The sequence below is a fragment of the Ipomoea nil genome, unplaced genomic scaffold (assembly GCF_001879475.1).
Source record: "Ipomoea nil cultivar Tokyo-kokei standard unplaced genomic scaffold, Asagao_1.1 scaffold1421, whole genome shotgun sequence".
In the NCBI taxonomy this organism is placed as follows: domain Eukaryota; kingdom Viridiplantae; phylum Streptophyta; class Magnoliopsida; order Solanales; family Convolvulaceae; genus Ipomoea; species Ipomoea nil.
In genome coordinates, this window is record NW_017617849.1 from 4,147,963 (window position 1) to 4,163,527 (window position 15,565).

General features: G+C 33.6%; 3 protein-coding genes across 5 annotated transcripts in view; 2 read left to right on the forward strand and 1 right to left on the reverse strand.

Moving 5' to 3' along the window:
- Nucleotides 1-15,220, forward strand: part of LOC109187738 (trans-resveratrol di-O-methyltransferase-like) — a 46,154-nt gene extending 30,934 nt beyond the window's left edge. Inside the window, exons 1-2 of one of the 2 annotated variants that reach the window (XM_019338042.1) lie at nucleotides 13,887-14,720; nucleotides 14,795-15,220. In XM_019338042.1, coding sequence (XP_019193587.1) covers nucleotides 13,959-14,720; nucleotides 14,795-15,097 — 1,065 coding nt within the window. In that variant the 5' untranslated portion in view covers nucleotides 13,887-13,958 and the 3' untranslated portion in view covers nucleotides 15,098-15,220. Of the gene's footprint in view, nucleotides 1-13,886; nucleotides 14,721-14,794 lie in introns of those variants that run through there. The other variant, XM_019338041.1, reaches the window with a different exon arrangement.
- LOC109187741 (trans-resveratrol di-O-methyltransferase-like) lies at nucleotides 1,555-3,138 on the reverse strand. 2 transcript variants are annotated; one of them, XM_019338044.1, is made up of 3 exons: nucleotides 3,082-3,138; nucleotides 2,175-2,912; nucleotides 1,555-2,089 (listed from the first exon to the last, which is right to left on the reverse strand). In XM_019338044.1, the coding sequence occupies exons 1-3, from the start codon at nucleotides 3,109-3,111 to the stop codon at nucleotides 1,787-1,789; spliced, it is 1,071 nt and encodes a 356-aa protein (XP_019193589.1). In that variant the 5' UTR covers nucleotides 3,112-3,138; the 3' UTR covers nucleotides 1,555-1,786. The 2 variants fall into 2 exon arrangements, with proteins under 2 accessions (XP_019193589.1, XP_019193591.1); XM_019338046.1 differs by lacking the exon at nucleotides 3,082-3,138 and having other exon boundaries at nucleotides 2,175-2,937.
- Nucleotides 6,605-8,021, forward strand: LOC109187747 (trans-resveratrol di-O-methyltransferase-like). Its single transcript, XM_019338054.1, has 2 exons — nucleotides 6,605-7,429; nucleotides 7,520-8,021. Exons 1-2 carry the CDS (start codon nucleotides 6,680-6,682, stop codon nucleotides 7,820-7,822), a joined length of 1,053 nt encoding a protein of 350 aa, XP_019193599.1. The 5' UTR covers nucleotides 6,605-6,679; the 3' UTR covers nucleotides 7,823-8,021.
- Nucleotides 15,221-15,565: the final 345 nt, after the last annotated feature.

The window sequence follows — 15,565 nt, forward strand, 5'->3', positions numbered from 1 at the left end:
ATTCTGGATGTATAGTAGTTATGAAATTATGAATGTGTAGTTATGCAATTCTGATTTTTTTTTTTTTAAAGTTAGACGTCAAAACGACGTCGTTTTTGCATCCGTATGCACCATGCACGGTGCGTACGGATACACAACATAACGATTGATGACTCTAGGGTAGTCAGTCGGAAGGTCAACATAGCCGATCGGATAATGAAATAAGATATATTAAGTGAAAAAAAAAATAGAAACACCATATTTTTTGCATTGAAATTTAATGTTAAAATCACGGGTCTTTTTCGATGATGTCAATCCAAAATCTAGTATCTTTGTAGGTAGCTTTGTACATGTACCAAACGCAAATATTTTATTAATTTTTTTTTTCAAAAAAAGTCACATGAACAACAAACGCATATAGTCTAAAAATTTTAAAATAGTAAAAAACAAAAATTTGGATCATTTTAATTACAAATCTGCCATGCGTCACCTTACGCGTCTGATTTTGTCACAAGAGACGCATAATTTTGTACTAGTGTGAGTTTATAAATTATTTGTGCTTGTATTTAATTAATGGTTGGCCTGGTGTATGATTGAAGGAATATTAGGGTGAATTTGACGTTCTCAAATGATTGGCGATAGATGCATGCTTATGTGTTCTCAAGCACAAAGTACTATCAATTCCATGAAAATCTAGCCTTAACAAAGATTGATTATAACAAGCAACAAGTAAAAAAAATAATGAATAAGATGAATAACAAGAATATAAAAGATAGAGGAGAATAGGAAATTGAATTATGTCAAGTTAATGTGACCAAACTGGGAACAAGAGTGAGGCGAGAGTCAATTTGCTTGATGACGGATGTCGTTACCCGGGAGGAAGTCTTTCTCAAGATCATTCCTTACTCTTAAAACACACAAATACATTCTCATGAGTCATGACTCATGAATGTCTAAGCGATATTTCATCAAATACTTTGGTGTTGATATTCCATACTCCCTTTTTCGCAAAGGTGAATTATGGTTAATCAACCTTGGCCCTTAGCCTAGATTAGGTATTACTTTCTAATTGAAACTTAGTCATGCATTTTAATTAATATCATCAAAGCCAAGTCTCATCACTCCTAATCAACCAATTCAAAGTCACATCTCCATGAACCTCATGAGTCATGGTTATTTTTTTGAAAGCCAACAGCATTGGCATATATTAATGAAGGAACGAAGTAATAAAGTCAGGAGAGACAAAGTCCCAATACAAAGAATGTTCCTGATCAAAAGCTACCGAAGCTAAAGTATGAGGATGTAAGTTAACCGATCTAGAGACAACATTTAAAGAGCAATAATTAAATAAAGATATAGCTGCCTGGCACTGGTCGACGACCACCCGAACGTATGAGAAGATAGTCGTAGGGCTTGAATGCAAGTAGCTTCGCAATTGTGAGCAATCCGTGAGGAGATCCACATCTAATTCGTTTCGTTCCTTGAGCCAAGATAGAGCCTCTTTGCACGCGAGCGCTTCCGCCATGGTTATTTAATTTAACCCAAAAAAAAAAAAAAAAAAAAAAAAAAAAAAAAGATCTTGAATCCTTAATATCAAAGCACAAAATTAATGAAGTTGACAATTTATTCGACATATTACATATACCATACCATTAAATTAAAGCTGGAAGTCCAAATTAAAATACATTTACTTCAGGGTAATAGATATGGATAATATTTTAGATAAGAATTACCAGTCCAATTTCACTTTTTTATTGCCTCAAATATATATAGCCTGTGATGGGGGAGACATACAGGATATATAGATTTAAGGAAAAAGTTGAATGAGAGAACTTGTTCCAATTTGGGTTGTTTTATAGTCAGTAAACCCAGCATCATAGAAGATTTTCACCCACTCTTTTAATGCTCTCTCTTGTCCACCATGATAAACCATCATATGCAAATCCAAGTAAATTTGGTTTTGTATTGACTCTTCATCTCCGTTTTGGGTGACATCCAGAATCATATCAACAATTATCACCTTTCCTCCCTTTTCTCTACTGGAAATTGCTTCTTTACATTTCTTCAGTATTTTAACGCAATCATCGTCATTCCAGTCGTGCATTATCCACTGATTTAATTTAATTGTAGTGTCAGATCATACAAGAATTTAATGAATTATTAAATATAAAATGTGTATTAAAATTGTACTATACCTTAAGAAAAACTGCCTGTGCAGGAGGTATGGCCTGGAACATGTTTCCGGCAACATAGGCCAAATTCTTAGTCCCTTCCAAGCCGGCAACAACGTGTGGAAGATCCAACACAGTACATTTCATGTTGGGGAACTCATCGGCAATGGCTCTGGCCACCATCCCGGTGCCACCGCCGACATCTACTAGTGAATCCAGCCCTTCAAAAACTCCCCTACAATACTTCCTGATCAAAGTCATGAAAAGGAGGGCGTCACCCGCCATGGCTTGGTTAGTGTAATGGTTAATCTCCGAATCCTGGCTTGCCAAGTCCCAAAATGTTCTCCCGTGGGCCGTTACATGCGGTGTTGGATCATCGTTGTGGAACCATTCACTGACGCCGTGCCATGGACCTGTAAATATGGTACAGACTGCCCCTAGCACGAAAGGTGCCAGACTAAAGGGATGGTCCTTTAGGAGAAGAAAGGAGGGGCGTGCGAGGGCATACCCGTTTCCATCCGTGATTTTGGCGTCAAGGAAGAAGCCAGAACGAGTCAAGACGCGCATGAGACGAGCAAGCTGATGGGTTTTTGCCTTGTTGATATGGAGGGCGTCGACCAATTCTTGGAGCGTTATGGGTCGACCGTGGCTGTGAATGATGTCTGGTATGCCTAGCTCAACTGCACATTTTAGAGAAGCTGAGTTTATGAAGTGGAAAATTTGGTTCCATATGTGAGTTTGGTCAAGAAGAATCTCATCCATCTCCTGCAATAATGCCATCCCTTAGCTTCACTTTGTACTATACTTTTGGTACGGGCTGGGCATTATCAAATCTCAATTATATATGTGTGTGTGGAGTACTTCACTGAAGTGCTGAACCATTATTTGTGTTAATTTATGGATTAATTAATTAGTACCATATCTCATCTATCTCCTGCAAATCCTGCAATAATGCCATCATATACCTTCACTTTGTACTATACTTTTGGTACAGGCATTATCAAATCTCAATTATATATATGTGTGTGTACTTCACTGAACCATTGCTTGTGTTAATTTATGGATTAATTAATTACTACCATATCTTTGGCTGATCTTTATTGGGTTAATGTAAGCCAATCATATGTTTTTATTCATCAACAAGGTATAGGTAGATTGAGTATGTAATATATTTTAATTACTTATTTATTTTGAAAAAAAACACAATATATTCTTTTGTATTCCACTCATATCTTTTGCCTCAATTTGTTGGAATAATGCTACGTCACAAAATCTTTTTTTTTTTTTTCAATATTAATATATTATGAATGAGGAATTGAGCAGTCCCCTAGGGGTGTTAGCGAACAGAGCTTTCGACAAACTACTCGTGTTCGTGTACGATAAGCGTTCGTTTGTTAAGGTAAACGAATAATTAACAAACAAAAATTAGAGCTCGATTAATAAACGAACAGAGCTTGAACAGTTGTATGTTCGTTTGCTAAGAGATCGTGAACAAGCTCGTTTGTGTTCGTTTAATAATGTTCGTGAACAAGCTCGTTTGTGTTCGTTTAATAATGTTCGTGAACAAGCTCGTTTGTGTTTGTTTAATAATGTTTCGTTTAATAATGTTCACGAACGAATTGTGATCATGAACGTGTGCAGGTGTTTGGTTATTAAAGGTTCATGAACGTAAACCATCATATTCGTGAACGTGTTTGTTAATGTTAATGAACACGTTCGTGAACGTGTTCGTTAACGAACACGATGTTGGTCCCGGTAGGGTCGAAAGAGAGTCTAGAGGGGGGAGGGGAGGGGGGAGGGGGTGAATAGACTCTAATCGATTTTTAAAAGTGACTCCTTACGGAGTGATGCACAGCGAAAATGGTGTTTTGTTTTAGATATTCTTTACACAATTTCGTTAAATTGAAAACTTAGCTGGTCGATATGATTTGCAATGCACGAAAGTAATATAGCTTAATGTAAAGAGATATGGATGGAGAGAGAGATTTTTATAGTGGTTTGGCTGTTAAAGAAGCCTACTCCACTCTTCTTTCACAACTCGTGAAAGGGTTTGCACTATCACTTCTAGTACAAACTACTTCAAGCTGGCTTCCTTGATCACTAAGCCGGATAGCCACTTGAAAGGTTTTTCAACTCCTCGAGTTTACTCCACCTCTATCAACTTCTTCATAAGTTGAGTTGTTGGAAGGATAATTTGATGTTTCTCCAACAGGTTGAAGCCTTGTTTTGAAATCTGGATGAATCTTCACTTAGAAATTACAAGACTGCTTCAAGTTGTGAAGTATGGAGATGAATATGTCTTTGAAAAACTTCACAAGATCACTGGTTATGAAAAGCTTTAGGAGATGGAACTGTTTGAAGAGCTTTTCTTTGGATAGCAAGAGTGAATTAACCAGCACCTTCTTCAATGGTGAAGAGAGGTATTTATAGGTGGAAAAATCCATCCGTTGGAGGGAGATGAAAAATTTCAAACCTAATAACCAGTGAGTATTACCATGTGGGCATTGGCCATTTAATGCACTTTTACTGTATAGCCATTGAAGCCAAAAGCATTATGGCTTTTGTCCTTGATCTCTGACAAGATGGTACAAGTCTTTTAATGCTCCCTGTCTTTTGTGAAGATCATTCCTAGGACACTTTTTGTCCGAATGATTTGCCCATCTGAATCATAGACAACATTCTCATTGCTTCACTTAATGAGTGTTGCCTTTTACAAGTATGTCTTTGACTTGTTGGTCGATAGATTGACTTTATCTTTCGTCCTTTCTTCTTAGACGAAGGTTCCTTTTATAAAATCAGTCTATCCGAGACTTGTTCAATCCTTCTTTCGCCTGGAAGCATCTTTCGATCACCTTGTTATCTTAAGTCTTCATGTAGATCTATTATGCTAGTCTCGGGCAGAATTTTTACACCTCATTGGTCTGTTATACGAGACTTATCTTAGAAACGAAAAATAGGGGTCTACAACCTAAGACAATTTGGTATCATCAAATTAAAATCTAAATACACTTGTTCCTAACAAACACGAACACCCCAAAATTCTTAACAAACGAACACAAACAACCTTTGTTCGTTTATGTTCGGTTCATTAACAACCCTAACGTCCCCTCCAGATAGTCCATGTTTTTGGTCATTTTAGGTAATAAAACTATTCAAGTTATGATTTTATTAATTGGAGAAAGAAAATAGATGAATAAAAATTGTGATTAATTTATTTTATAAATCAATTTCATCATACCATATCAACAAAATAATAGTATGTCGATGAAATAGATATAGTCTCAATCCTTATACCATGGATCAGGCTCACAGTACGTTGTGGATTTTTGTGTATTGTGTTATGAAATTATGTATCTTAAGAATACGAATTTTGTATCTGAAATAAATTAGTAATTGTGTCTTAGGTTATGAATTTCTGTGTCTTGTGTGGTAAAATTTTGTGCCTATGAACACACAAATTATGTATCTAAATCAAAGTTGAAAAATAAGTAAATATAACGTGTATGTGTCTCATGTTGTGATTTTGTGTCTCGTGTTATGAAATATGTAACTTATGAGTATGAATTTTGTACCTTGTGGTTTCGATCCAGGGTTCATAATACTATGTGGACCTTGGTCCATGATATAAATTGCCATATAGGGAGCGTTATGTTGTGCAACCGTGTGCACACTGAATTGGATCCATAATTTACATACTATAGATCCATAATTTTTGTACTATAGATCCATAATTTCTAAACTGTAGATTCATAATTTCTATACTATAGATTCATAATTGCTATACTATAGATTCATAATTTCTAAATTGTATAGTTATCACAATTATGAACATATAGTTCAGTGATTTGTGAATACAGAGTTCAACAATTGGGAATATGAAAACATTGAGAATTATGAACATAGAGTTTTGTAATTGTGAACAACATAGAGTTCAATAATTATGAATTTATAGTATAGAAATTATGAATCTATAGTATAGAAATTATGGATCCAATTCCGTGTGCATCATGCATGGTGCACACGGTTGCACAACATAATTTGCCCCAGCCTCATGGATGGGCTTAAATGTCATACTTCTAGTTAAATTAGAATAGACTCACGTCATCTCATCCACACCTCATAGATAATTACATATTTATTTGAAACCTTGATAATAGTTACTTTTAAAAATGATTTTGTTATTTATATTAAATTATTCACATATGTTTTTTTTATAAAATTAATTGTTCGACAACAGTCTACTCCGTCCACTCTTCTCTTTAATATCCAGGAGAATTTCACTAGTATGACAAGCTGTAGGTAACTACATAACTCAATATATGCCTTGCTGATGAATAAAAACATATGATAGGCTGAGGGTAACGTACGTAACCCAATAAGATCAGCCAGAGATATGCATAGATTAACAACACAAATTGAGCCATGATTGAATGTATATATATAATTGAGATCGAGATTCGAGAATGCAAGTACGTACCAAATAAAAGTAGTACAGCTAATTAGCTGCGATAGGTGAAAATTAAATAGGGATGGCATTACAGGATGAGATTGTTCGTGCCCAATCTCACATAAATTACTACTTCTTCAACTTCATAAATTCATCTGCTCTCAAATGTGCTGTTCAGCTAGGCATTCCAGACGTCATTCATAGACACGGTCGACCCATCACGCTTGAAGAACTGGTTGACGCCCTCTCTATCAACAAGGCAAAAGCCCACCACCTTGGTCGCCTCATGCGCGTCTTGACTCGTTCTGGCTTCTTTCTTGACGCCAAAATCAAGGACGATGATGACGGGTATGCCCTCGGGCCTCCGTCGTGTCTTCTCATTAAGGACCATCCCTTTAGTCTGGCACCATATGTTCTAGGGGCAACCAGTGCCATATTTGCGGGTCCATGGCACCATGTCAGTGAATGGTTCCACAACGATGATCCAACGCCGTACCAAACAGCGTACGGGAAAACATTTTGGGACTGCGCCAGTCAAGACCCGGAGCTTAACCTTTACTTTAACCAAGCCATGGCACATGGTTCCTTACTTGTAATGTCTTTGGTCAAAAAATATTGTAGGGAAGTTTTTGAGGGGTTGGATTCACTAGTAGATGTGGGAGGTGGCACCGGGATGGTGGCCAGAGCATTAGCCGATGAATTCCCGGATATGAAGTGTAGTGTGTTGGATCTTCCGCACGTTGTTGCCGGCTTAGAAGGGACTAAGAACTTGGTCTATGTTGCCGGAAACATGTTTGAGGCCATACCTCCTGCACAAGCAGTTTTTCTTAAGGTACAATTCTTATTTCTTACTACACTTTTTTTATATGCAATAATTCATTAAATTCTTGTATGATCTGATACTACAATTACATTAAATCAGTCGATAATGCACAATTGGAATGACAAGGATTGCGTTAAAATACTGAAGAAATGTAAAGAAGCAATTCCTGGTAGAGAAAAGGGAGGAAAGGTGATAATTGTTGATATGATTCTGGATGCCACCCAAAAGGGAGATGAAGAGTCAATACAAAACCAAATTTACTTGGATCTGTATATGATGGCTTATCATGATGGACAAGAGAGAGCATTAAAAGAATGGGTGAAAATCTTCTATGATGCTGGGTTTACGGATTATAAAACAACGCAAATTGGAACAAGATCTCTCATTCAACTTTTTCCTTAAATCTATATATCCTATCTCCCCATCCCAGGCTATATATATTTGAGACAATAAAGAAGTGAAATTGGATTGGTTTCCAATCTAAATATTATCCATATCTATCACCCTGAAGTAAATGTATTTTAATTTGGACTTCCAGCTTTAATTTAATGGTACCGTATATGTAATATGTCGAATAAATAGTCAACTTCATTTTATTTTATTTTTTTGGAGCGAAAGGAGGGTTTAACCCGTGGAGAAACAGTTAGGCAGCTCAACTTCATTAATTCTGTGCTTTGACAGTTTGATATTAAGGATTCAAGATGTTTTTTTTTTTTTTTTTTTTTTTTTTTTGGGTTAAATTCAATAACCATGACTCGATATTATGTAATAATTACATTAAACTGTAATTAATTTAAAATTGAGCTCCATTTGAAAAACCTCTTTCAATACCTAACCTTCCATTTAGAAGGCTTGAACGTGAAATCTTAATTATATTGGGGAGTTAAAAGAATTTTAATTTATGAAGTCTAAACCCAGAGCCAATTAACAATAATATTACATGTTTTCAACAAAAAAAAAAAAAAAAAAAAAAAAAAAACAATAATCTTACATAAATTTGCCGCATAAATCACATGTTGAAGTGTGTGCAACAAAGATTCATAGAAACAGTCAAAGTGAAATCCAGCAAATTAAATGCGTTATGGGGATTACTAATCCAGCTTCTAAAAACAAATAGACAGAGCAAATGAGAAACAGTACAGAGAAAGACTGGATAAAACTTTGTGTTACAACAAATAATGTTTGATTTAAGTAAAACAACAGAGCAAATGAGAAATAATAAGAGAAAGACTGAATAAAATTTTAGGAATAAAGATCAAATAGATCATCAAATGGCACACGATAATGTAATTAAGTCACCAAACTCAAAAAAAATTACAATTGAGTCCTTAAATTAACTCATCTCAAATAATTTGTCCAATTTGTAAGTTTTCACCCTTTCTAACAGGTCACTCAATTTAAAATATATTTTTTTTAAAATAATTAAAATAAACTAAAATAAAAAAATAAAAAAATAAAAATAAAAATAAAAAATAAAAGAAGAAGAAGAAAACACCATCTACGCCAGAGACGAAGATCCCTTCTTCGTCTCCGGTTAGAGACGAAGAAGATTTCATCGTCTCCGGCGAGAGACGAAGAAGGGATCGTCGTCTCCGGCCATGGAGACGATGTTTTTTTTTTAATAGTTTATTTTAATTAATTTTTTAAAAATTATTTTTAAAAAATATTTTAAATTGTGTGACCTGTTAGAAAGGGGAAAACCTGTAAATTGGACAAATTATTTGAAATGGGTTAGTTTAGAGACTCAATTGTAATTTTTTTGAATTCAGTGGCTTAATTGCATTATGGTGTACGGTTCAATGACATATTTGACGCTTATTCCTAAAACTTTGTGTTACAACAAATAATCTTTGATTTAAGTAAAGAGAAAACAATATATATATTTTAAAATAATTCTAATATGACATTCATCTATTTATAAGGTGAAGATTTGTGTGTGTGTATGTGTGTCACATTATATAATGGTTGAAAGAAACAAACCAAATTAAGTAAATATTATTATTATATTTTAATTCTTGCCCAAAGGAGAAAAGAGTTGCAGAGACTATAGAAATAAAATAAATAATAAAAAATGTCATGAGTGCCTTTTGTATATTATAATAATAATAATAATAATAATAATAATAATAATAATAATAATAATAATAATAATAATAATAATAACAACAACAACAACAACAACAACAACAACAATAACAACAACAACAACAACAATAACAACAACAACAACAACAATAATAATAATAATACTTTTTATTATTATTAAAAAATTTAGAAAAATAATTTGTAATTAATGAAGTTAATAATAATAATAATAATAATAATAATAATAATAATAATAATAATAATAATAATAATAATAATAATAATAATAATAATAACAACAACAACAACAACAACAACAACAACAACAACAAATTAAGGGTCCGTTTGGAAAGCAGGAAAATGACTTCTGAAAAACGTTTTCTAGAAAATGAGTCATTTTCCGAAAAATATTTTCTTTTCCCATATTTAGTTGCATTCTGGAAAACTGGATTAGTGTGTTTGATTCATTTTTTGAAAAATGAGTGGAATTGTATAAATTAATATTTTAATTATTTTATTTAAAATATAAAAATATTTATAATAATAATACTAAAATAATTTTTAATATAATCATATAATATTAAAATAAGTACATTTAAAAAAAAAAAAAAAAAAAGGTCTTCATTGGTTTCCGGCGGAAACCAAATCGAAACCATGACATGGTTTCCGTATCGGAAACCATGTCTGGTTTCCGCGCCGGACACCATGGAATGGTTTCTGATACGAAAACCATGTCTGGTTTCCGCGCGGAAACCAGATGGGCATTTTATTATTAAAAAAAATACCTTTGGTTTCCGGCGGAAACTAGATTCCCGCCGGAAACCAAAGCTTATAGGAAACCAGTGCTCACTGGTTTCCGGAAGGACGCCGAAAACCAGTGAGTACTGGTTTCTGAAGCCAACAGATGAAGAAGAAACAAGCGCGAAAGTGGAGAAAGTGAAAAGTCAACATCTGGAAAATGATTTCCCCTTTAAAAAGGGGGAAGTTGTTTTCCGAAAAAATAAACTCATTTCTCATTGACCAATGCTTCATTTTCTGTTGATTTTAAATTTTCCTTCTTTCCAAACAGTGAAAACCCGAAAAATGATTTTCAAAAATCATTTTCCGGGTTTCCAAACACACCCTAAAAGAATATTTCATTATCAATGCATATAATTACATCAATAGATGTTATATTCACATTAGAACTTTACCATTATAAAGTATAGTAGATATAAGGCCAACAAGTTGTTAGGCAAGAGAGTAGGTAGAATGGCTAAATTACTCAAAAATACTTAACAACATGTGAGGCTTTGTCATTTTGAAAAATTATTCTATCTTTCATCACATCAAATGTTACATTTCCTTATCATATGTCTTTTTAAGGATGTGAATTGTTAATTCGGTCAAAAAATATTTAATTACAAAACAAAATCTTATTAAAAGACATGATAAGAAAATGTAACATTTGATGTGATAGAAAAATATAATGACTTTTCCTAAAATGGCAAAGCCTCAAATGTTGTTAAATATTTTTGAGTAATTTTGCCATTCTACCTACTCTCTTGCCTAACAACTTGTTGGCCTTATATCTACTATATTATAAATTATTATATATGATGAGCCAATAATGGTAAAGTTCTAATGTGAATATAACATCTTTTGGTGTAATTATATGAATTGACAATAATAATAATAATAATAATAATAATAATAATAATAATAATAATAATAATAATAATATGAGAGGCTTTGTCGTTTTGGAAAGTCATTTTATTTTCCGTTACATAATAATAATAATAATAATAATAATAATAATAATAATAATAATAATAATAATAATAATAATAATAATAATAATAATATGAGAGGCTTTGTCGTTTTGGAAAATCATTTTATTTTCCGTTATATCAAACGTTACATTTTCGTATCTCGTGTGCGCGTGTGTTCACAAAGCCAATAAGTAATACTTGATACGACCCTTAATTACTTAGACTATTGGTGATTTGAAATTCCATTAAAAAAAAAAAAAAAAGCAAAGATATATATTCTACACTTTTATTAGTTGCACATTTATTTGAAGCCTTGATAATGTTCATTTACCTTTAAACAATAATTTAGTTATTTATATTTGAATATTCACATTACATTTATTATGAAATTTGAGTTTTAATTTGTACAATTAATTTATGTTTTATTAGTTTTTTGAATTTATTTATTGAGATAAAAATGTGTGGGTATTTGCAACAAGAACCTGAACCTGATAGAGTATACCGAGGTTTAATTTAAAAAGTTCACGGCGCTAGTACGAAGTACAAGGGAAACCCCTACAGTATTCAATTCCATACAAACTAAAAACTTTCATCAATTGCGCGGTTACGCCATCCACTAGATAGTCGGGCAGTTTGTCAACGGCTAAACAACTCATGCATACTGGCTGCGAATAACAGTTTGGGGTGGTCGACTGATGGGAGGGGTAGTAAAGTGTACAGAGAGGGGTGGGGGCGATATATGGTGTGAAGAGTAGTGGGGTGCGCGAATGGCGAGGTCTTCGGGGCTGATTGGTGGAGACTTTGAACGTGTCTTAGCTTGCAACGTGACACACATAGGATGGTCTGGGGAGAAAAGCTTGGCACCTAGTAGGATATGCGTATGGCCGAGGATGACGGGACACTTGATCCATGCACCTATCAACGACATGAGGCCTTGGGGATCCCCTTAGTCCCTTCCAAAGCCCTAGTCAAATATGTTTGATAAAAAAAAATTATGATTTAGACAAAAAAAAAAAAAATAATAATAATAATAATAATAATAATAATATAATAATAATAATAATAATAATAATAATAATAATAATTTCAAGTTTCAACTTTCAACAATATAATACTCATGAAAGTACTCCGATTCGTAATCCGTAGCTTTTATAATTTTTTACTCTTGTGTCATTTATAATACTCATGAAAGTACTTTCAACAATATATTGTTCAATTTGGTTGGATGGAAAGTTTTTTTTTTTTTATTAAAAATATATTTTTTTTAAGTGAAGGAAAATGTTATTATTATTATTCTTTTTTATGTTTGGTTCATGAAATTTATTTTTCAACCGAAAATGAATCCCTCATATTTAATTTGAGGAAACAAAATCTTGAGTAGGACATGAGATTTTGTTTTTTTCATGGGAGTTGAAAGAAAAATTGAGATGACTTGACAATTTTACCCTTGTTGATCTTTTTTTTTTTTTTCAAGGGATTGTTTTTTTTTATTGTTATTTATTTTATTATTTTGTAAGACATATAGGTCTTTATACCATTCCGAATCCAACCAAACACTGAAATCAATATTTTCAATAATTTTTTCCAACAACCAAACAATAAAATTTATCTTTCTAGTAATTAATTTTCTATAAAAATTTAGTTCCATTTCTTCTAAAATATTTTTCCCAAACCAGACCGTCCTAAAATCTAGATAATACTAATGGTGGACAGGTAGGGCCACCGTACCGTAAGGGTAGTAGGTGTACTAAGTTACTAACCCATTCAAATGTTTTAGTACTCCCATCTGTACTTTTTTTTTTTTAATTCAACTTTGTGTTAATATTGACATTATATATATATATATATATATATATATATATATATATATATATATATATATATATATATATATATATGTTCCGGATCAAGCGAGGACTTATCCTTAGGTGAAGACGTGAGGACAATTCCAGATAATCTATTTGGAGTGATCTAACCGTTATGAAATAACAAAAAAGGACTGCACAACGAATTGGGATGGATGCACAACAATCACACTACGAATTCACAATAAACTAAAAAAGAATGCAGAACAAATTGAGCATGAATGCACAACAAATTGAGCATGAATGCACAACAGAGTACGGAAAATTAAATCCATTGTGTAGAATTAAATCACAGCCATTGACTTATTTAAATGAAAGGATCATATAAGTCCTCATGTCCTCACCTAAGGTCTAAAGATAGGTCCTCATTTGATCCTTAATATATATATATATATTTCGAAAAGTATTGAAAAGAAAATAGAATTGGCTTCACAAATTCACACTAAAGAGGACATGTTGATAAATTAGACGTGAACAACCAAAATTAAGTTAATCAAGTTGTTGAATTGGTAACTATTGACTGACTAACGGAAACAAGTTGGATTCCCAGTCTCCCAATTAGAGCAGCCTATTATGAGTTGTGACAGACTAGTTAGCGGTTTTCTGGTCATCCAAATAATTATTACTTTATAAAAAGTATTGAAAAGAAAATAGAACTAATAACTACAAGGTTACAAGTTAGACTCCCAATATGAGAGCAGCCCTATTGTGATGAATTGACTGGCGGTTTCCCTGGTCTATCACTCTATAAATATAGATCAATGCAAGGTATTTGAACTCAGGAACACCGAACACAACATTTTATTATTAAGCCTCACTAGCGAATTGAAGTTCAAAATGGCACAGCTACCAAGCATGGGAGACCAAGATATTGAGCTTTTGAATTCTCAAACCCACATATGGAACAACATCTTCAGCTACATTAAGTCTTCTTCCCTGAAATGTGCAGTTGAGCTAGGCATACCAGATATCATCCACAAACACGGTCGACCTATCACCCTCCTCGAATTGGCCGACGCCATCCCAATCAACAAGGCAAAAGCCGGCCATCTTGCTCGTCTCATGCGCACATTAATCCATTCTGGCTTCTTCTTCCACACCAAAGATGCTTATGCTCTCGCCCAGCCTTCTACACTCCTACTTAAAGATAACCCCTTCAGTCTCAGGCCTTTCTTGCTATTCTTGGTTGACAATCCTATTCTAATAACACAACCGTGGAACCATGCCCGCGAGTGGTTTCAAAACGATGACCCCGCCCCTTTCGATACGGCTCATGGGATGACGATATGGGACTATGCTGGCCACCAACCGGAGTTTAACCACATGTTTAACGAGGCCATGGCCAGTGATACCCGGCTAGTGATGAATGTGGTGATTAAGTATTGCAAGGGAGTGTTTGAGGGGTTGAATTCACTTGTTGATGTTGCTGGTGGCACTGGAACTGTTGCAAGAACCATCGCTGAGGCTTTCCCGGATCTGAAGTGCACTGTGTTTGATCTGCCGCATGTGATCCGAGGCTTGGAAGGGACTAAGAACTTAGACTACGTTGGAGGGGATATGTTTGTGTCCATTCCTCATGCAAATGCGCTTTTTCTCAAGGTAAATTCATGATACATATCTGTCACTTAATTATATTGCCCTCACATAATGGAATTAAATGCTCTGATGTGCAGTGGATATTGCATGATTGGAACGATGAAGACTGCGTGAAAATATTGAAGAAATGTAAGGAATCAATTCCAAGCAAAGAAAAGGGAGGGAAGGTTATTATAATCGATATGGTGATTGACAACGCGAGAAAAGACGAAAAATCAATTGAAACTCAGATTTGCTATGACACCATGATGTTGGGTATATTGGGAGGAAGAGAGAGAGCAACGAAAGATTGGGAGAAACTTTTTTCAGATGCGGGTTTCAGTGATTATGAAATAATTCCAATTTTGGGATTAAGGTCTATAATTGAAGTTTATCCTTAGAGATGCATAGACGTTGTGGCATATGCAAGAAGTGGTGAAGAATAACATTCCATGCATAATAATACACTGCAATATAATAATTGGCTCCATGAAGGCACATGAAATGTTTGCTTCTTTTTTTTTTTTTTTTTTAATGGATGAAAAAATGATGTTGTGTGTGTTAGCTAGAAATAATTCCACTTCTTAAATGTTGTTGTGGTGATTAAATTATATTTATAATGTATGAATTGTTGGGTACGTGTGTATGAGTTATGAAGTTATGAGTCAATAATATAATTGAGTATATTTAAGCATTTTATTTGTTACAAATAATATAATATTGATATATCCAATTTCACAACTGTTCACGCGATGATACATTCAGTTTCACATTAAATATAATATAGTTTTTGATCAAGTATGGTGTTTGATTTCGACTTTTAATATGCAAATTTTGACAATTATTTGAGACCAAATTTGATAATAAAG